Below are 22830 nucleotides of genomic sequence, written 5' to 3'. Positions count from 1 at the left end.
CGCGCGCGGGGACCGCCCCCTCCGCCGCCTCCCATTGGCTGCCCGGGGCGCTCTGGGCGGGGCTGGCGGAGCGCGCGGCAGCGCTGCCGGGCCGCGGGGCTCAGGGGACCGAACCGAGCTGAACCGGGCTGGGCCGAGCCGAGCCGAGCCGAGCTGAGCTCCGCACGGGAGCTGCCCATGGCCGAGAGGTAGCGGCCGAGACGGCTGGGAGCCGCAGCTGGGCGGAGACGGCTGGGAGCGCGGGGGGTTTGAACTTGAGAACAGCTCCCGGCTCCGAGCGCGGGAAGGCGGGATGCGGCTCCGGGGGCCGGCGAGATGGAGTTCCTGAGGGCTGTGAGGGCCGGCGGGACGGGGCTCCGAGGGCCGGCGGGATGGGCTGTGAAGGCCGGCGGGATGGGGCTGTGAGGGCCGGCGGGATGGGGCTGTGAGGGCCGGCGGGACGGGGTTCCGAGGGCCCGCGGGATGGGCTCTGAGGGCCGGCTGGGAAGCGCTGGGAAACTGAACCTTGAATACCAGTTTTCTAATCAGCTTCAGGTAATGGGTAAAAATTTACTGCTCCGTGTTCGAGGTGTTTGTGTGGCTGCGGGAGTTCGTGCCTGCAGGGAGATACAAACTTTCTCCCAAGCACCGGGTTTGCAGTACAGTTATAATTAGTTTACTACTGCTTATGGATATGTGGACACAAAAATGAAGCACTAACTGTAATAAATAGCAAGTTGCTTATATTTATAGAGATTTCCTACACTCTGCCCGTATAGAACTAAAAAAAATATTAAAAAAACTTATAAAAATTGAAGGGGACTAAAATTTGGTTTATATTTGAAGCTTTCCCCCTTTTTGCATGTAGGTCGGCTGTTTTCAAGCAGCTCAGTATTTTTTGTCATTAGCTGTTTGTAATTTCAGTTTTCAGAAGAAAGCGGCTGACTCGCCTGATGCGATCCTGAGGAATGGGCTGAACAACAGATACCGTGTGCTGGAGGTCAGCGTGATCCAGAGGAATGGAAGTGACCCTGAGAAGCACCTGACAATTACAGCCTCCCCCTCACTGGAAAACACAGAGCTGTGCATCCTTAGGAATGGCTGGTAATCCACACAGATGTTTGAAATAGAATTAAATACTGGATTTTGTTTGTGTTGTCTGTGAGTTGAATTTTACGGCCTTGAAAGAGATAGGGGATCCTGAAGGAATCTTTGTTCAATGTAATATTATCAGTGTGCTAGCATAATGGGTATCATCTTGAGGGACTTGATCTCAGGTAATGTGTGCTGAGTGGGCACTGCTACCTTGCAGTTTTGTCATTGTAAAAATGCCTTTATTCACTCTCAGGATTTCTTTAGGTCAACTCCTCAAAAGAATCCAGCGCAGAAAGAAGGTTGAATCTGCTCTGTTGGTGTGTTATTTCTGATACACTGTGTCTGTCGTTCGCAAGCACTGACTGTGGGGTGTGTTCCCTTGCAGGGAGTCTGTCCCGGTGGTTCCAGGGGACATTGTTCACTTGGAAGGGGAGTGCAGCTGTGGCACGTGGGTGGTCGGTGCCCAGAGTGGGTACCTGGTGCTGTACCCAGACCTGCTGCTCTCGGGCACCGCCATCTCCAGCAGCATCCGCTGCATGAGGAGGGCAGTGCTGAGCGAACGCTTCAGGGTGAGTGCTCCTTCCACGCTGCCTGCCAGCTCCTGCTCCCCTGCTGCCTTAGCTCAGTGACAAATCTGCCTCTTGGAAATGGCATTGGTAGCAATTCGTGATGTTTACAACACAGAATCATTTGGGGTGGAAACTCTCTGCTTGAGCTTCTCTTGTTTTTTTGAGAATTGCACCTGAAATAATGCAGCCACTGGGCTAAATAAATGGTCTTTCCACTTATAATTCTGATAATTTTTTAAATAATCTCTTGCTGCATTTTGTGTGGATATGAATCCTTTGTGAGGGATATGCCTCCTGCTGTCCATATGAAAATATAACCACACTTGGCCAAGTTAACAGCTTGTGAAAAATGTGGCTAATTCAGTTAATAATTGGTGCGGGCTAACTCTGGAGTCTGAATCCAGCTGCTGGATCTTGGAAAGAGGAGAAGTGGTATTATCCTTGCTGATACATGAGAGATATTTGTGGTAGTGTCCTTGCTGATAAATAGAGCAGCAACAGCTGCCTGTCTCAGCTGATGAAAACTTCCAGATGTGATAGGAATATAAATCCAAATTAATAAGGGAATTTTAATGGAGTGGTGAACAGCCTGGCTGGGAACCTGTGACTGGAACAAGAAAATGAAGTACAGGAGATTAATACCACGAAATGGTTTTCAACCCTTTATTAGAGGAGTAAGGGGGATAAAATAATTGCTGGGACAATGCACAGGGGCCTGAGTGGGATAGCACCATGCCCCTGTTGTGAGAGCAATCTGTGAGAGATCCATATTACCACAGTGTTTATGTTCCCAGCTGTTTGGTAGTGCCTCCTGTCAAGGTCATTCACTACCACTTCAGTTCTTGTGAGTCTCCAGAGCCCAGCCCTGCTCATGGCTTCTGAGCCTTCTTGGTGGGATATTTTCTGTGAGCTGGTAGCAGGCAGGAAACAGCTTCATGCCAGAAATCTGTGTAAGGTTGTAAAGGAATGTATTTGCACTGGGAAATGCCTGCAGGCAGAACTTTCTGACAGTTTTATTTCAATCTGTGCTTTTGTTTCTTGCCTGCCAATCACATAGAGATTGGGACAGAACAGTAGGTGAGACCCCTTCAGTTCAGGCAGGTTTGACCAGATAATCACTAGTGAGGTGAAAGCTGTCATGATCTTGTAGCTAAGTGAGTGCTGTGATGTGCAGCAGAGCAAATGCAGGAATTGCCAGTGGAGTTGGCATGAGATGGGCACAGCCTTCAGCTGTGGTGACTTCCCTTCTGTTGCAGGGCTCTGAACCGGGCTCGCCCCAAATGCTCGTTGGGACAATCCTTCATGACATCTTCCAGCAGTCAGTCACCAATGACCTGGCACCAGAAAAGGTGCAAGAGCTAGCAAATAAAATTGTGTATGGACAGAAGTACCTCAAGGAAATGTAAGTAGCATTGCAGCTGCCTTTTAATGTGTGGAAGACAGGGCAGGAACACTTTGAAGTAGCAATTTGTACTTTAAAATTGTAGCACTGGTATCAGGAGAGTGTTCTGCCAAATGACTTTGCTTAATGGAAATTAGGGATCTTTTAATAAGATAATTCCCCATTTGATAGCTTAATTTTATTTGCCTTCCCTGCTGAGCTGCTTTTGTATATCTGAACTACTGTTTTGGAGTAACTGTATGTGGCAGGGATCTTTTTTACTTTTAGGCCAAGCAGGTTGCAGTGTCTGTGTCTGTAACATTTTAGATTTCCAGGCATCTCCCAAAGCTGATTTGAGTGGGACAAATAGTTAATTATGATCCTCAGCAATGAACCTGGAACCTTGTGACTGACCAAGAACTGAATTTCTGTTAATTTTATATCCTTATCAGGTTAGTTAAAGTCTCACTTGTTAGAAGACCTTTAACTTTATTTTCTCAGCAGAGCTAATAGAAATGCTGGGCAATGCTTAATATTTCCCTCAGAAAGTGGGAAGATGAATGGCTGTTAGTTTGAACATTTTACTGCAGGCTTGATTAAAATACAATTCTACTCATGTAAATTAAAAATCATTATATATAGACTTTTAAATTGTATGTTGGGCGATATCACTATCTGTTGAGTCAGAAGTTAAAGTTGTAGTGGCAACATTTATAACTCTTAGTTCTGTTATGAAGACAATATTTTGAATTGTGGCTGCTGAAATGCCTTCATGTCCCTCTGGGCTTCCATGAAACTTAATTTGCAATTCCTTTTTGCATATGTAGGCTACTGTTTATTGGGATTGAAAAATAAATTGCATAAATCTGCTGCCTGTGGTCATTTGCACTCCTATGAACTTTTTGTGCAAATTCCACTCTGTTGCTGCAGAATAATGACATTGTTTCCAGTGGCTGCCAGCACTGAATTGTCTAATGCCACACGATTACATTCTGTGTCATGTTTTGCCAAAATGCATGTAAGGAGCAGATGAGGATATCCAGACTAAAAGCAAATGGGCTTTGAATTTTTTATTCAACCTTGCATGAATTGTAGGAATAGCCATATTTAAATGCATGAGTCTGGTACTCCTTTCCTGCAGTCAGGCTGTTAATTCTGTTTCATCACTTCTGCCACACTGATGCTCTCACTGTGCTCTACCTGTTGTTTCAAAGGTTTCACCAGAAATGAATGTTCTGGTGTAGTAGATCTCTTTTAATAGATGTTCAGTTAATAGTTTTAGAATTGAGTTGAACCTCCATGAAATTATTGTCATCTACAGTTTATAGATATAAACATTCAACAGTTACTTCCAATGATCTTGTTGCTACTCCAGCCAAATCACTTTAGTACCACAGCAGATTTAATACTTTGTGCATGTCTTTCTTCTTTTTTTTTTTTTTTTAGGTATCTCTTAAATGTGAAACAAGCACAAATAATGCAAGAAATAGAAGAATATTTGCCATCATTTTTTAAGTGGGCAGAAGACTTCATGCACAATCCAGCAAACCAAAACAAAATGCAACTAAAACTGTAAGAAACTAGAATTAAATTTTAAACCTTTCAATGTTGTATATCTTGTTTAGTTCACTTGAAATTTTTGGAACTCCTTATGCACATCTGTTGGGTGATTTGGAGCTAATTCATGGCCTCACTGGTTGTAGAGCTGCCCTTGTGAGTACTGGGCAGGACATGAAGCCTGAGGGGGAGATGACTTCAAAACCTTTAAATCCTTGTGAGCAGCGTGGTACAAACCAGAGCTTTTAGTGAGCAGAAGGGCAAGGGTATTTGAGCTGCTGACCAAAGTAGGAGTTACTGTAGGCATGAGCAAGACTGCAAATCACAATGTGAAACTATGAATGAAATGGAGTTCTTAACTAATAAAAGATTTTTATTTTGGTGAAATGGTGACTTTACTCAAATGCTGCTGAGCTCTTCTTGTCTGTGGCTTCTTGCTGTTAATTTTAACCATAGAGTGTTAAAGTTTCAGTGAAATGGCAGGTCTGAGCAAAACCTGTGTGCTACTCTCAAGTGTATGACAGAGGGTGGTTATTGAGAAAAGACCAAAAACTATTGAAAACAGTTTAAAATCTCATTTTAACTTTGAAATTTAGGTGAATAGCAAAACAACTGAAGTTAGTTTCTGATATGTTGCTTCCTCTATTAATGGGAAGATTAGTTTGAGTGAGACTTGATGCATTTTATTTCTCAAGTTAGTGCCTAAAGGACATTTGTAATGCAGAAGTATTATGTATTTAGTTGCTACACATTTTAATGTTTAAATATTAATAATTAAGGGAAATTGTTAACTTCTGGCTTAATCTTCTTCCTAGGTCAAATGGTGGGAAAACAGAAGATGTATCTTCTAAGATAGAGGTTGTAGATATCTTGGACATTGAGGAGAACATCTGGTCTCCCAGGTTTGGGCTGAAGGGCAAGATTGATGTTACAGCCAGGGTGAAAATCCACTGCCAGGCAGGAGTGCAGTCTCGGGTAATGCCTTTGGAGCTCAAGTCTGGCAAGGAATCCAACTCCATCGAGCACAGGAGCCAGGTACAGGCACCACAGGGCCCATTCCACTGTCAGAGCTCTGTGTGCTTTCTTGTTAGGTCACCCATTTTCTCCTATGAGTATGACACACTTTGGATGTGGTACAATCTAAATTCCTGGATAGCTCATCCTGGTGTGCCCAAAGCTGCTGGTATAAAATTCAAGTGAACTTAGTAGTAATAAGTATATACATTTACCACCTTCAAGCACACTTTTGGGTTTTTTATCCTGAAATGTCTGTTCTTCAGTCTCTTCTTACTACATTCAAATATGAGGTTGAAGCAAACTGTTTCAGGAACTAGAGTTACACATATTTCCATGTAGCTGGCCTGATTTAGAAAGGTGGTAGCCTTGATATAAGGTGTTAAAGATGCCTTTTAATTTAAATCCTTGGTAAAGTTCTTACTACTTACAGCTTTTGGAAGACTTGTGATAATAATGGCTGTTTAGCCATATAAATTGTGGAAGAACTAAATACAGTTTAGAAAGTGTTTTGGTTTTAATGCTGTGCTGGTTTTGACTGGGTTAGCAATGGTTTTGCTCACAGGAGATAAGTGTGGGCTGTGTTCTGGGTTTGAGCTGAGCACAGTTTGACAGCACAGGGATGTTGCTGTTGGCTGGGCAGGGCTCACCCAGAGCCAAGGCCTTTCCTGGGGGTGATGGAAGTGAGGGGACAGCCAGGACAGGGGACAGAAGGGATCAAAGGGGTGTCCCAGACCGTGCAGCTGCTCAGCACACTCACTGTCTGAGCTGGGGGAAAGGAGGAGCAAGGGTGGGGGCACTGCAGGGTTTGCAGTGATGCAGTTTTGCCTTCCCATTCCACATATTCTACTCTGCTCTCCTGAGGGTGAAGCTGTGAATTGATTGTTTTGCTTTGCTTGCATGTGTGGCTTTTCTTTTCCATCTTAAATTGCCTTTATCTGAACCCTCAGCAAGGGTGGGGAGGTGAGTGAGCAGCTGTGTGGTGCTTGGGGTTAAAGCACAGCAACTCTACTGGGCCAATATGTATTGTAAATATGTATTTATGTGTGATGTTTGCAGGTTATTCTGTACACATTGCTGAGCTTAGAGCGGAGGGCAGATCCTGAAGCTGGATTTCTTCTTTATCTGAAAACTGGTACGATGTATCCTGTGTCTGCAGCTCGCATGGACCGCAGAGGTAAAGCTGCTCCCCTGCTCTGGAAACCATCATTCTCTTAAATATCACTCAAATCTTTCTTTAGAACTGTAAAGTTTACTCTTATGAAAATAGCTGTACTTGGGGGTGCTTCACTTGTTACAGTACTTGGGGATACTTCACTCATTACTAAGAGTTTACTTCACTCATTACTAACATTTATGTTAAAAATTCAGTTGTTTTATTAATACAGTGCAAGGGCTTTGTGAATAACCAGTTCTTAGTTGACTAAAAAGTTGATAGCTAATTATTTTTGAGGTAGAAATTGTTACAAGCAAAACCATCAGCTTAGTTTATCCTTTTCTTGACAGAATTAATGAAGTTGAGAAATCATGTGGCCTTCTACTTAACACACAGTACCTATAAACCTGATGTGGGAAGGCAGAATTCACAGCTTGCTGCTTTGCCTCCTGTGATTGATGACAGTCAAACATGTAAATACTGTTCCCAAATGCACAACTGCTTTCTGTACAGCAGGTAAAAAAAAAAAAAAGTCTGACTAATGTTTTTAAATGAGATTGAATAATTGTATCTTTCGATATAATAATTCCATTTTTGTGGCTGACAGTTTTGTATGTATTGAAGATTTTTCCACCCAAAAAGAATCTTCCACAGATTTTTCTAGAACTTTTATGATTCAGCTCCTGATCTCACAGAGACTTAATATGTTTGCTCAGGTACACTTTTTGCAAGACAAAATCTGAGCTAAGTCTCAACAAAATACTTGATGACAAGAACAGATCTGTTTAAAAAGCTGTATTCTTGCAGCTGTCTGCAAGAGGCAATCCCTGGGCCTGAGTTCTGGCTGGAGAAGCACTTTTTCTTCACTCTGTAGAAGGTTGTTTCCCTGTAGGGTATGACACAAGTAATACCTTGATACTACTCTGCTGAAGTGTTGTTGCATCTCCTGGTCAACACAAGTAGTGAGCAAATATTCCATAGAATTTCACACAAAGTTATTGAATTGTTTCAACAGCTGTGACAAGTTTTAGTCTCTGTTGCACAAAAACCAACCAGAATTGTATATGGAAGAGATCAAATGAGCTTTGTTAGAAAAGGAGAGCCTTGGGGGTGGTCTTGTGGGAATAGAATGCCTGATTGTTCTTAAAATTAGAGGTGTCAAAGTGTGTGTTGAGGGAGCTTTGTGGGGATCCCTGATATGTTTCTATGAAATCCTGCTTCTGATACTCAGTTGTTGCAGCAGCAGGATATAGCTGGAGAGCTATTTACTTCTGAAGAAGCTTTTCTCTCTCTGGTTGTGTTTTTAATGTATGATTTGGTATTAAGTCTATTGATATTTAATTTTGAAATAAGTATTAAATCTCCCTCGCTTAGCTGAGTATCAAAATAGTATACAGTAGTTACAATAAAAGGAGTAAAAGGTGAATTCTGTAAATGTCTATGTTACTATCTTTGAAATGCCTTTATTTGGTCTTGGATTAACTCACTGCCCTTCAAAATGATAGAGATGATGTGAAGTAACTCATACAAGATTATGCATCTGAACAAAGGATGCAGGTTCTACTTTATTCAAGTAATGATAGATTGATCTGCCTGGTATGTTGCAGTGGATATTTGGATTGTTGCTATGTGGGCTTGCAGGTGAGAAAGGATGCAGGCTGAGCCTTGTGGCTGGTTCTGTCCCCAGGGCTGTGGAGCAGAAGATGCCCAGCGTGGCCTTTCCTGCTGCTTTGGTGCCTGTCATTGACAGAGAGACCCAGCACCTGAAACCCTCCCACCTGGAGTATTTCAGCCTCTGGTATCTGATGTTAACCTTGGAGCTGCAAAGTGGAGAGCATAAAAAGGGATACAAAAATATATGGATGACACCTTCTTTGGAAAGGTAAGGTTTAATTTCCAAACTCATGTCAATGATCCTTCCCTTCCCTTCCCTTCCCTTCCCTTCCCTTCCCTTCCCTTCCCTTCCCTTCCCTTCCCTTCCCTTCCCTTCCCTTCCCTTCCCTTCCCTTCCCTTCCCTTCCCTTCCCTTCCCTTCCCTTCCCTTCCCTTCCCTTCCCTTCCCTTCCCTTCCCTTCCCTTCCCTTCCCTTCCCTTCCCTTCCCTTCCCTTCCCTTCCCTTCCCTTCCCTTCCCTTCCCTTCCCTTCCCTTCCCTTCCCTTCCCTTCCCTTCCCTTCCCTTCCCTTCCCTTCCCTTCCCTTCCCTTCCCTTCCCTTCCCTTCCCTTCCCTTCCCTTCCCTTCCCTTCCCTTCCCTTCCCTTCCCTTCCCTTCCCTTCCCTTCCCTTCCCTTCCCTTCCCTTCCCTTCCCTTCCCTTCCCTTCCCTTCCCTTCCCTTCCCTTCCCTTCCCTTCCCTTCTTTGTTTTGTATTTTGGTTTAGATGGTTGCTTGTGGCTGGTATGGTTTTTTAACTTGTGGGGTTTTATTCTTAATAGTTCTCTTACAGAGAGGATCTTAATATTAAAATATTTCTGTTTTTAATACCTTCAGAGAGAAGGCTGGAGATTGTGTTGGAAACATGGTCAGAGTTGATGAAGTCCATGAAGTTTCTGAGGGACAGTATCTGCATTTTTTCCAGCGTAGAAACGGTGCCATACCTGGGACAAACCTGTTGGTTGGTGATCGAGTGGTTGTGAGTGGAGAGGAAAAGGGTTTGCTTGGTTTGGCTACTGGCTATGTTAGAGAAGTCAGTGCAACAAAAGTCTCCTGTTTGTTGGGCAGGTAATAGGATAAAAAGAGAAATATCTGTTTGCAAACACTGTGGCACTGGCTTGAGGAAGGGTGCTGCTAGGTGTCCAAAAAGCTGTGACATGTCCTGACTCTTCCTACTGGTGATGCCTCAGGGTTTAGCTTTTATGTTTTTTAGATTGTTCTGCTTTAGTGTGTGGGTCTGGGCTTCACATTATGGGATGGTGAGCTCTGTGCACAGAGCAGGGAGACAAAACAATTCCTGCTCCAGCTGGGCACCAAGGACAAATGATCCCGATCTCAGCCCCAGAGCACAAACAACTGGACTGAAAAGAGAAAAACAAGCAGGGTGGGACTGCCTGGGCTAAAGCTGGAATGAGACAATGAACTGCAAGGTGCAAATGGAGCAGAACTGATGAGAGACCCCATGACCAGGTGTCCATTTTGGGGCCATTTTGGTTCACCTTGGGTGCAGCCCTGGCTGGGCTCTGGTGCTGCCCAAGGTGGAGCCATGGAGGAGATCCTTTGAATAAATCCCTGCTTTATTCTTTAGCTCCATCTAGTCTCTGTTCCAGGCCAGCCTTCACAAGGCACCACTGGCTTTGGAGTAGTTCCCTTCAGAAATTCTCTTGTCTTGATTGAAACTGTCAGTACCTGCTATGTATGCCTGTCTATTTACCCAGGTTGTTTGAATAAAAGCACATTATAACTCTATTTCCCTACATCTCTAGCATGAATCTATATGGATACAGTGATTACTGTGTTAATAGTAACTTTCATTGTTCAGTCTATATTGTCTTTAAATTGGGCTTATGTTTTATTATCCATCATTGGGATCATGCTTTCTTTAGATCAGTTAATAGTGTATTTCAATCAGCTGTTGCTTCACTCTGGGATCTCTGGAAGGTATCATTTAACATGTAGTAATAAGTCTTTAATCTACATACAGCTGGTAAACAAAACTATTTCGTCCATGTTCTTGTCCTCCTTCAGGAATTTGTCCAGCCTCCCCAAGAACACTGTATTCAGGTTGGATCATGATGAAGGAGATGTTGGTACAGGGGTCCCTTTTAAAAATCTTTCTAAATTGATGAAGGATTGCCCAGTCAGGTACGAAAAATCAACTTAATTTCACGCTTTCAATATTTTCAGATGAAGTTTCTCAACTGGTAACTCTTATTTGAGCCCAGGTTTGGCTTTTTTTTTATCCACAGTGAAAGGCTCCGCAACCTGATCATTGATTTCCAGAAACCATGTTTTATTCAGCACCTGAGCTCTGTCCTTCCTCCTGAAGCAAAGGAAACTGTTGCAAATATTTTAAAAGGTACAATATTCCTTTCTCCAAAATATTCTAATTAGTAGTATGTTTCTACAGCCAAAGTATTTATCATGCTATAAATGTAAGGAGTCTTCCCTACTTTGGGTTCCTGTGATAGTTCTCAGTTTAAAAATTAAACTCAAGTTCTTACCTTGCATGTCTTCCAACTAGCTGAAGACTCATTTAATCACAGGAGACCTGATCAGATCCTTGTTCACACCTTTATTTTACTGTTGCTAGAGGCTGCAGTGTGCAGTTGCTGACAGAGGACTGTGTGATTCCCTCTGTCACCTTTACAGGAGGAGGGGACAGACAGCTCTTGGGATGGAGGGAGAGGAAGGAGATGGGCTTTGGTGGAAACATTCACTTGTGTAATCCATCACTCTTGCTAAGTTGTTGACAAGTGTCAACACAGTATCATGCTTTGTGGCATTGATTTAAAAACACAACTTGCTTAGGTATGAGGCAGCATCTTGTATTTGGTGGAAATATTTCCTTGTGCTCTGACAGAGTTGCCTGTGAAAACATAAATTTAACAGAATTGTCTTAGAGTAAACTGAATTTTTTATAAAAACTCAGTTTGAAGTCTTACTTTGCTTGAGCTTTGCTTAGTCCAGATAGCTGAAATGTGCTGCTTGTTTGCATCAGGCTGGGGCAAAGCAGCTCTGCTGTGCTGTTTGCTCCAAACAACATGCTGCTGTATGTGCAGCTCAGCAGCCCTTGCTGTGAGCTGTGTGTTTGGTGTGAAAGTGGTATGGTCAAACACAAGTGCCCAGACACAATCTATGGAGGTGGTCAATTAAGATATTAGAAAAAAAAGCCACAAAAGGCCTAAAAATAAAAATGTCTTCAGTGACTTATCTCTAGGACCATAGTGCAGAGCTTCTACTACTTATCTTGTGTATTATGTGTAATGTCATACCTTCACTTTGCTCAGTTCTTGCCTCTATTAAGGGCTTTAGTGAAGAAGGAAATTACAATTTTGCTGTGACTTTAGTAATGATTACAATTATGATGAAGTGGAGTAATTTAATTTTGCTTTTTCTTCTGAAAGGTCTAAATAAGCCTCAGAAACAGGCAATGAAGCAAGTGCTACTTTCAAAGGACTACACACTTATTGTGGGCATGCCTGGAACAGGAAAAACAACTACAATATGTGCTCTAGTAAGATCATGTACCTTGGAGTTTTAATTTTTTTAGTGAAATTTAGAGGGTAGAATTAAACCAGCTGTGTAGTGTCATGAATTAATCTGACTGTATATGTATAATTTCAAGGAAGAAAACACACTTCTTTTTGCTTAACCTATATTTGGTAAAACTAAAATTGGACTTTGTGGAGTCGGATGGTCAATTGCTTGTGTAGGAATGCATGTGGGAGGGAGGAGAGTGAAGTGTGATATTTAATCATTTCTGTGATGCTTAAGTGTGAAAATTCTTTGGCTCCAGATATCAGCAAGTGTTGAAATGCTGAGTTATAGCTCAAAAGAGGAAGTAGCCAGTAGTAATGACTCGAGCAGCCACTGTGGATTGCATGAACCTGTGGGGCTGCATCCATGTGCACTCTGCCCCCATCTCCTCTACTGCTGCTGCTCTTCTCTCCAGAACAGAGCTGTAGGAGCATGCTGCACTCAGCCTGTGGCCTGAGGGAGGTTTTCATGGAAGAGCAGTGCATCCCTGCTTCCATTTGCCATCAGCTCGTGGAAGGAGGAGGCTGCAGAGCTGCTGCTATTGCCCTGAGCCTCCAGTGGCTGCATTGCCATGGGAGCAGCACCGTGGGAACAGGCTGCATGGCTGCTGCTATCTCAGATCAGCCCAGTGCCCTGCAGTGGCTGCATTGCCATGGGAGCAGCACTGTGGGAACAGGCTGGAACAGCTGCATGGCTGCTGCTATCTCAGATCAGCCCAGTGCCCTGCAGTGGCTGCATTGCCATGGGAGCAGCACTGTGGGAACAGGCTGGAACAGCTGCATGGCTGCTGCTTCCCCTGGGGATCTTAGAGTGCAGTTCCTTGGGAGTGCACATCCAGATCTGGCTCTGTGTGAGCAGCCTTGTGAGCCTGCTGGCCATGGGAGCCCTCAGGACTGCTGCCCACATTGTCAGTGGCCAGGGAGACAGGTACAGACCAGGTCGTGTTTATTATTGCCTCCCTCCAATCCCCCTTGTGTGTGGGATCTCAGCACCTCAGGACTGAGGTGCCGGGCCACCGAGACCACCCTTGGGGGGCTCGGGAGTCCTGGAATGTTGCCAGAAGTGTCTGGTGGCTGGACTTTGATCCTACACGGGAGACGACACCTGTATGAGGATAGGAGGGTTTCACCGGGGTGAATGGTGAAGGGATTAGTTAATTAGAGGGTGAGACACAGGGTTTAGGATTTATGTACAGGGGGGTTTAGAGAAGTAAGATGGAGGAATTGGGGTGTGTCCTGTCCTTCTTCTTCTTCTTCTTCTCCTCCATCTTCTTTGGTGATGGTGGCACTTTGGGATTGGTTATTACTGAAAGTGCACCGGGCAATAAGGGTGAAAGGTATTGGGGAAAAATGATAAATATTGTATACGTAACAATGGGTATAAAGATAGGTGACCGCCCGGAGGGCTACACAGTGTGCTCATGGCTGGCTGCTGAGCAGAGCTCTGTCGGGCCGAGAGAAAATCTTTTAGATAAACAATTAATAAACACAGAGACCGAAAGAAGAACTGAAGCCTCTTCTCATCCTTTGATACGCGGGCTGCCCCAAGGCCACCCCGGGCCTTTCCAGGCCATCCAAAGAGCCGAAAATCGGACACTTGTGCTTTTCACCTTAGCAAACCTGGGGGTGTTGATTCTTGCAGATGAATCCTTTTCTGCTTCTCCTTAACAGCTTCTCCTTTTCTTTCCCTTTGCTGCCCATTAGGTGAGAATTCTTTCTGCTTGTGGCTTTAGTGTCCTCCTGACCAGTTTTACACACACAGCTGTGGACAATGTCCTGCTGAAGCTGGCCAAATTCAAAGTTGGTTTCTTGCGCTTGGGCCGAGCTCAGAAGGTTCACCCAGACATTCAGAAATATACAGAAGAAGAAATCTGCAGGTCCAGGTCAATTAAGTCTGTAACAGATTTGGAAGAGGTCTATAATAGTCAGGTGAGAAAAATGGTTTTTTGCTAACCCTTCAAATTATTAAACATTAGTATTTTGTTTGGATGCTGCAGAGAAGGACCCCATCCCAAGGGTGTGTACTGCTGTAAGAAATCTGGGCTGAAAGAGACACTCAACCTTGTCTCAATTTCTTTATAGCCAGTAATGACCTACACTAAGTCTGCAAGTTGAGAAGCTTTGTTTATGTCCACACAAAGTAACTCATCATTGTAAGTAATAAGCCCCAAAGACTCCAGTGCTTCTCTCTGAGGATTTGTGAATGGGCTGCTGCAGCCTCCTTTAGCATTCTTTACATTCTGCTGCTGTTTGTGCCTCCTCCCTCCCACTGGTGCTCCTTGTGCCATCAGTACAATCAGCAGATGGGGAGAGGAAGAGGAATGCTGTGGAGCTGACCTGGCCAAAGCCTTATTTCTGATTGAAACATGAGTGCTGTCTGTGTGAATGTCAATGCTAACCATAATGGCAGCTGGGTCATACGAGTCAGTGGCAGCTTTAAATTAAATTCACTGAAAGAATAAAGTTTGATGGGAGTTGCAGTAAATGCCAACTTCACAAAAGCTGCCATTTACTTTTTATTGATAAGTATTGCTGGGGAATGACTTGGCATTTCTTATTTTGGTCATTTTGGGTTGCAGTGGAAGCACAGCAGTGGGGAGAACTCTGCTGCTGTTGTTGTTTTATCTTTTCCTCAGTATTGAAAAAAACCCCAAAGCACCTGATTTTTCACTGTAGTTATTTCAGCACACTCCATGAATTGTCCCTGAATAGAACCTGGCATCACTCTGAACACATGACAGGAACAAGTTGTAGGCTACAGTCTGCTCTAAAGCTGGTTTTGTTTGTCACTTGCAATTGATACAAGAACATGTCAGGCCAACATATATCTAAGTGATGCTGATCTGATTTCAAGGCTAAATACTTGGATTTCTGTGATTTTGCAGTTTAGTTCAGTTTAATGAGAATTAGTTTTTCTTTTGATATGGAGAATACAGTGCTAAAGGATATAAAATGTACCTTATCCCTGAAGTGTGTCTCCATTTTCAGCCAGTGGTAGCAACCTCTTGCATGGGAGTAAACCACCCCATCTTTGCTCAGAAGCAATTTGACTTCTGCATTGTTGATGAAGCTTCCCAAATCAGCCAGCTCGTCTGCCTGGGCCCACTGTTCTGCTCCAAAAGGTTTGTGCTGGTGGGGGATCATCAGCAGCTGCCTCCTCTTGTGCTGAATGCAGAGGCAAGGTAAGAGAAAATGCTGCTGGACAGTTCCTGGTCACAGATTCTGGGAAGGCTCTTGCAGTGTTCTGATTGACACATTTTGATTTTTGTCTTTGTGTTGTAACAGAGATCTTGGCATGAGTGAAAGCTTATTTAAAAGGCTGGAACAAAACCAAAATGCTGTTGTCCAATTAACTGTGCAATACAGGATGAACAGGTACTTTCAACATTTATTTTTTAAAATGTGTTCTTGATGTGGGATTGAAATGCTGAGATTTCTATGCCTTTTCTTGTTTTTTAAATCTTTAGTAAGATTATGTCATTGAGTAACATGCTGGTCTATGAAGGCAAACTGGAATGTGGCTCAGAGAAGGTGTCAAATGCCACTGCTAACTTGCCCAACCTAAAGAAATTGAAACTGGACCTTGGGGATGCTTCAAAGTCATGGCTGAAAGAAGTCCTTGATCCAGACACAGCTGTGTGTTTCCTGAACACAGAGAAGGTAAAGTTCATTGTGCTCTTTAAGCAAGTAAAACTTCATTCAGCTTAGGTGGGGTAAAACAAGGAGCTTCAGGAAGTGTTCTTGCAGCATCATGTGAAGTGTGCAGCACACAAAAACATCCTTGGCATTGCTGGCAGAGCTGGGCAGGGTGGTACAGCTGCTGCTGGAGACGTCACACCTGAGAACAGCTGAAAACTTGAATTTAGATACTATTGCAGAAAATACTGAATGGACTTTGAACTTAGTTCTTCCTATTCAAGGTGTGCAGCCATAGTGGGTGTCCTTGTTTCCATTGGCTGAGGGTCAGTGTGGCAAAACCTGCAATTCTCCATGCAGAAATGCAGACATTCCGTACACTGAAGTGTGAGGGATGGATAAATTGCTTTAGGTGTGTCCTTTCATGGGCACCCAGAATTCTGCTGGGAAAGTAAAATGCTAGTGCAGATAAAAATTCTGCAAAGAAACTGAAATGCAGGAAAAATGAGGAAGAGTTTAAACACATGGGGAAAAAGATGAATAAATTAGTACCTGTTTGTGGTCTCCAGTGCTTGTCACTGTACTTGGTGATTGGATTATGATTTGAGTCTTTCTTCCTCCTTAACAGGTTTTGTGTTGATTCCTATTAATACTGTTTTGCCAATAACATAATATAATTTTGATATAGTTATCAGCTTTTATGATCTTTTATGCTGACTGTGGTTAGAACTCACCAGTGTTTCTATGCTCTCTGACATTGTACAGGACTCATGGTTTTTTCCAACAGTTTGATAGAATCTCTTTAATGACCTAAAAACAAGCAGTGTTTACTTTGATGGCTTAGAGAAATTTCTAAAAATGTCTAAACCAAACAGAGACATTTTCCAGGAATGCCTTGACAGCTGCAGTTCCTTTCCCAGCAAGGCAGACAGTTGGTCCCAGGGAAGAGGCCTGTTAATGGGAATCTGGCTGAACCACTGTTTATCTAGTAATTATAGCAAAATTGCTAATGAAAAAGCAGAGTTTCTGTTCCATTTTTTTTTCCCTAGAAAGCCCATCTCAAGTGTAAGACAGCTGTCCTCTTCATAGAGCCAGGAGGAGAGGTTTTATTTCCAAAACATTCTAGATTTGATGAAACATGAGGCTGTAATGCCATTTCTCCCTTTGGACTTCCTGTCAGAACTGCATGTGTTGTGGCAGTCGTGGAGGGAGAAATGAAAAACCCCACTGAACATGACAACAGACAAACCAGCTTTTATTTCCTTTCACTTCATAGGAGGTTTTTACCCCACATATTGTTTATAATGTAACCAAGAAATGCTTATGAAGTAGACTTGAGAGGGAGGGATACAAACAGAGAGAGAAGGAAGAGGAAAAAACACCATGACACCACCAGGAAGCTTACATTTATTATGCTGGCTTTTAAAAACAAAAAGAAGAAAAAGCCTCTATTGTTTTCTGCTTAACAATGCAACAAGTTTGTGACAGCAGTGGGAAATCTATTTATTTCTATTCTGCCAGCCCCTGTGTCAGTCTGCACTTCTCTGACAGCTTGGTGGTTTGAAAAATGACATCCTTGATTTAGGGCAAATCTCCTGAGAATTTCTAGCCCAAGTTGTTTTTGTTGGTGGTTCTGCTGGTGTCCTATGGGAACAGGAGAAATATAAATGTAAGCATGTGTTATCATAAGCATGACACAGCTTTTAGGACTTCTTTCCTGAAATTATTTTTGTGTTGTTTTTAGCTACACTAATGCAAGTGTGGTCAGAAATTAACTGTGCCCTTCAGGGGGTTTGGAAGCTTCCAAACACACTTTCATTGCTATTGGTGCTACTTCAGCTCCAGAGCAGGCAGGAGTCAAACAAAGAGAAAAAATTACCAAACTGACACTACAGTGACAAGAGTTTACATCCTGAGCTTGTTGGCCTCATTCATACATGATCTAGAAATGGCAGGTAACAGTTAAGAAATGGTAAATTCAGTGAATATTTAAAGGTTGGGAGTTTATACTACAATTTATATTGACTTTTTGGATAGTTCTTGTGTAAGTGTAAATATTGACTTTCAAACATTTAAAAAAATTATCCTTTCTGCCATGGAATGAAGAAAATTCACTGTAAATAATGCTGCATGGAGAGTGTTAAAGCAGAAGTCCCATGTAGAATATCATTAGCTCTCTTACCTTAGCAGCAGGAAAATGTCCGTGTTTGGGTGTTTTGATTTGTGATGTGTAGTGCTGAACTGTAAAGTCAGAGGATTAAGTCTGGCAGTTTCTTAAGGTGACAAGCTAATGCTAGAAACTTATTTTGGGGATTGTTCCAATTTGTTTTGCAAGTTCAGTATCCTGAAATTAATTCACAGTACAGGCTCTTCTGTTTAGTAAAATTTAGTATTTAACTTTATTTCTTTACTTCATACCATCAGTATAAATCCACATATGACTCAGTGAGTTAGGGACAGAACACAGTACCCCATTACAGACAGCAAAAGTCATTGTTTTCTGTTTGTGTTTTCAAAGGTCCCAGCACCAGAACATGCAGAAAAAGGTGGCATAAGCAATGTGACAGAAGCTAAAATAGTGCTTTTCCTCACATCCTTATTTATTAAGGTATCTTTGACTTTATGACCTGGTTTGGAGGGAGACCTTTAATATTTTTACATTGCTTTAGTAGTGGTGGCTGTATGTGTTGGGGGATAATCTTAAGGATAAATTGAAGGTTGGTTTCATGTCGGTGTAGTGGGGAGCCTGAGGTCTGCATTCCCTTCCCTGTCCTTGCCTGCTTGGATCTGAGAAGCAAAAAACAAAAGCTGGATGCCAAATTCTTTTCAGAGATGAGGGAGGGGAGAGGATTTGCTTTTGTTCCTTATTTCATCCAGAAATACAGAGCAGGAGCTTCAAGTGTTCACCTAGCAGTCTAAAGAAGAAAGAAAATATGAGTTACTCCAAGTTCCCAAGCTTTGTCTTAACTTGGCATAAAGACAGATATCCTTGAAATCCTCATTTTTTAATTTCCTTTAGTTAATATTTGTTACACCTACAGTTCCTTTAATTAAATATTAATAATATAGATATTAGCAGCACTGCTAATAAAAAAAGTTAATTAGAAGAATCTGACTGTACTGAGTTTCCCAAGCCAACTGCAGTGACAGATTTTTTCTCTGCTTTCTCCTTCATTCAGGCTGGCTGTAAGCCCTCAGACATTGGCATCATCTCACCCTACAGACATCAGTTAAAAACAATCACTGACTTGATGGCAAAATGGAAGGAGAACAGAGTGGAAGTGAACACAGTTGACAAATACCAAGGAAGAGACAAAAGTATCATAATTGTGTCCTTTGTTAGGAACAGCACTGATGAAAATGTAAGTTGGTCATTTTAACTTTGTTCCTGTTGGGATCTGTGCTGGTCACAGTGACCTCAAGAAAAGTTGGGAAGTCTCTTTTCCCAGCCTGGCAATTGAAGAAGGAGTCAGGGCTCTTCATTTCTTGGTCTCAAGGTTGTTTATTGTTCCTTATCTATAAAATTCTTTCTCCTGCCCTGCTAAGATCTGCTTACCAAGACAGTCCAGGCACTCTGCTGGCCCTCAGGGCAGTGTTATCTTTTTATACTAAAAACTACATGTACAATATTTACAATTACCTTCCAATACCTATCACCTATGTCAGACAGTGAGCTTCTACTCTAAACCAATCTAAAAGTGCCAAAATCACAGCAGAAGATGGAGGCCAAGAGGAAGAAGGAGAAAGGCTGGACACACCCAAATCCCTCCATCTTGCCCCCTGAATCCCCATTCTAAAAACCCCAAAATCTACTTTTTCACCTTGTGATAAATTCACTGTCATTCTACTTAATTTATCATGGCTTGCAGATCTTCATCTAAGGTTGGTAATTTTCTCCATGGGTCACAACCAAACCACAGGGGCATTTTGGGCTCTGTGAGCCCCCTGGCAGGGTCTGGGCTGCTCAGCACAGCCAGAGGGATGTCCATGTTCAATCAATGTCAGTGGTTCAGATGCATTTTGAAGATGAGTGCTTTATGCCCATTGAGCAGGGAAAATCAAAGCAAGCGGCATTTCCTTTGCAGCTGGGCTCCCTGCTGAAGGACTGGCGCCGCCTGAACGTGGCCATCACCAGAGCCAAGCACAAGCTGCTCATGGTGGGCTGTGTTCCCTCCCTGTGCTGCTATCCTCCCCTGGAGAAGCTCCTCTGCCACCTGCAGTCCCAGGCAATGATATCCTTTTGCTCCATGCTGCTGTGGGAAAGGGAAAAGCTGGGGTTGACTCGCTGAGGTTTGAGGGGAGAATGGGGAGGTCTTTGATTAGTTAGGTTGTACTTTTAACAGGGATTGGCAGCACACAAAATTGCTGATTAGATTTGCCAGAAATGCACTTGAGATCAAGCTAGTGGATGGGTTTAGAACCTTCTCTGTCTTTAACAGCAGAAAAAGTCAGTGCTGACTTGCAAGTCAACTTGGCCATAATTTTTTTGACGCCTGAATTTTTAATTTTTAATGTTTTTGCATTTTTTCCTGTGATCATTTTGATTTTCTTGGCATCTTAACATCAGTGTGATAGCTTTCTTCCACTCAACACATCTGCTTCATGAATAATCTTGGTGGAAAGGAAAACAGTAACACTTTCAGATGACTTGGTAATTTTTTCTTTCTCTCTGGCATTGTACTGAACAAGCTTTAGCTATTGCTGTTTCCATCTCCTGTTTAAACAGGAAAGAACCTTGTTAGCTGCTTTCTTTGCAAACACCCATGCATATTCAAACAGGTTTTGTGAAAGCCAAGGGTTGATAAAATGCTTCCTTAACTTGCTACATCTTGAATCTTCCAGTTGGGGCTCACGAAAGTATCCACAAGTGTAACATCCTATGAGTGGGAAGATGGAAAGTTTTACAGGACTTTGTATCCTCACACTGCAACACTTTGCTGCTGCTGTTTAATGTAAATAGCTGGGAATTGGGGTATCAGTGCTGATGTGCACTCTTCAGCCTGCAGGCAGCCAAAACAGGAAACATTCAATTATTTGGAAGTTTCCTTTCAGCAGAGTAACAGACATTTCTTGAAAAAGCTGATGGTTACAGAAGTAAAGCACTCAGCTTGTGACAAACCAGAAATATGAAGCACTCTGTTCCTTCCTGCTGGATATTGCTGTATTCTCTCACCTTGGTGAGCAGTTACCTGCAGAAGGGACTGGGGAAGCACTTGAAGAAGAAGGGAGTGTAAACCAGTGTTGTACTGAGTCAGGATTCTGGGCTCAACTTGGTTTTAAAGACTTGAAGATGTAGTTTACATACAATAATTCCATTTGTTAGAACTCCTAATTAAGGTGCTGTGTTGTGCTGTTTGGAAAAAAAAACAACAGAAAAAACTTCCTCTTCTTCAAAACCTCACATTGTCCTTTGAAGTCTACTCCTGCTTTTAAAAATGCTGAAGTCTTTTATATTTATATACATAATGTAATTAATCCCCCATGTGAAGATCCCTTGATGACATTTCTAATCTCTTGATTTTGCACACCTCAGGGAGAAATGTGATGCTGATTCATTTCATCCCCTGCATGTGCTCAGCAGATCAATCTGAAGTGAAATGCTTCATGGTAGAACTCTTGTTTTCAGTTCATCTGATCTGTAGCCTTCAAAACAAAAAGGAAACAAAGCTAGACTTGCAGCTCACTGAGTAAGAAGCTTACATGCTCAGGTTGTATTTTTTCAAGATGATGGCATATAAACAACAGAAAACACCTTTTACTTGAGAGATCTCTGTTGGTTTCTTTATGCTACCTCATATTCTGCACCAAAGAGGCTGAGAAGTTTCTTTGCAAGGCTGCTGGTAGAAACATCAATTTTTTTGTTCTTCGGAATCATTAGCATTTGTTTTCTCTTGGTTCAATGTCAAGTAGCTGTGTGCATACAGTTGCAGACAAACTTGTTAAATGTGGGCATTTTCACTCTTTTAAACTGCTCCCTAACTTTTTGTAATGTTTGAACTAATAAAAGTTTGCTGTTGGTTTCATTAAAGTTGTTTATACTTTGTTAATGTTTCATTTTATACAAGGCAAATATTTAGAATGATGCAACAATAATTTGAAAAGCTGACAGGATATTCTCTTTTTTGAGGTGAAAATACATGCTTCATCAACTGTGCCTGTGCTCTGGGTCTTTCAAAAGATGAAAAAATAGGGTAAAATATGCTCTTTATTATAGTAGTGACATTAGAGTGCTTTTTTAGAAGATATTTTCTTTCTGTGTTTAGGATCTGTGTGTAGAAAGCTCTTAAGATCTCATTAATCTGTTTTCTTACACCAGGATTGCTTGGTGTAAGAAACCATCCAGGAACTGGTTTGCATTCTATTAAAAACTTTTTAAATAAATGGAGGGTATTGCCATTCCATCACGAAGTTGCATGAGAAACAAACAGAAGAATCCACTTATAAAATGCATCCTTCCCTGTCATGTGGTAAAAATTACACTGAGCAGCAAATCCTGAGCCTACAGATGAAACCATGTTTTGCCCTGGTAGTCTCAAACAAAATTGAGATGTGAATCTCTAAAACACTCTGTGTTTCAATGAATATACAGCAGGTGAGCATCTTCTAGCAGTAAAGGATCACTTTTTCTGGGTGCTGCCTTTGAAGCAGCCCTTGGTGCTGCTGGAAAAGATGCAGATGCATGCCACAGCTGGGTTATGTGTCTGCTGGGATTCCCAGAAATGAATAAAAAAGGAACTAAAGGAAGTTGGTTTATGCCAGGCTAGCAGGATCAGAGTGTGACTATTTCAGAATTGTTTAATATTTAAATGTATAAGTTCCTTTTTCCTTGTAAGAGGTGGGAAGGGTGGCTCTAAGTGTCCCTGTCACCATGGGCTGTGGTCTGTCCCGTGTCCTTTGGTCCTTCCCTGCAGGCCCAGGCAGTGACACCCTCTGTGCTGTTAATGCAGTCTCTAAAGCTGGGTAAGGAAAATAACACTTTTTTATTTTACAGGTTTCTGGTTAGCTTTGCCCAAAAAGGTGAGAGGAAAGAATATCTATTAAGCAAAGCATCCTGTAGTGCTTAGGGTGCAGCAAGCATCAGCTGAGATCCCATCTGGCTGTGACAAACGTGCTTGCTGATAAACAGCTCCGTGAGTTTTGGCTCTGTTCCAGCCAGATTCACATTCCGGGGCGTTTTAAAATTAAACCCCCAAATTGTTTTTTTTTTTTAAATGCTGGTTTCGGTTCCCCAGCACATTACCTTTGAAAGTACTA

At 42.5% G+C, this 22830-nt stretch overlaps 1 protein-coding gene across 1 annotated transcript; it reads left to right on the top strand.

The window, feature by feature from the left end:
* Positions 1–76: 76 nt before the first annotated feature.
* On the top strand, positions 77–21543 carry DNA2 (DNA replication helicase/nuclease 2). The gene is made up of 20 exons (XM_074544417.1): positions 77–188; positions 904–1083; positions 1460–1643; positions 2900–3045; positions 4471–4596; positions 5397–5616; positions 6655–6772; positions 7102–7267; positions 8439–8633; positions 9239–9469; positions 10430–10546; positions 10651–10760; positions 11809–11918; positions 13645–13869; positions 14929–15122; positions 15226–15315; positions 15408–15600; positions 18095–18184; positions 18756–18938; positions 19662–21543. Exons 1-20 carry the CDS (start codon positions 178–180, stop codon positions 19863–19865), a joined length of 3093 nt encoding a protein of 1030 aa, XP_074400518.1. The 5' UTR covers positions 77–177; the 3' UTR covers positions 19866–21543.
* Positions 21544–22830: the final 1287 nt, after the last annotated feature.

Source organism: Zonotrichia albicollis, chromosome 7, assembly GCF_047830755.1.
Source record: "Zonotrichia albicollis isolate bZonAlb1 chromosome 7, bZonAlb1.hap1, whole genome shotgun sequence".
In the NCBI taxonomy this organism is placed as follows: domain Eukaryota; kingdom Metazoa; phylum Chordata; class Aves; order Passeriformes; family Passerellidae; genus Zonotrichia; species Zonotrichia albicollis.
The sequence above is the reverse complement of the archived record's forward strand: the minus strand, read 5'-3'. Positions and strand labels throughout refer to the sequence as shown.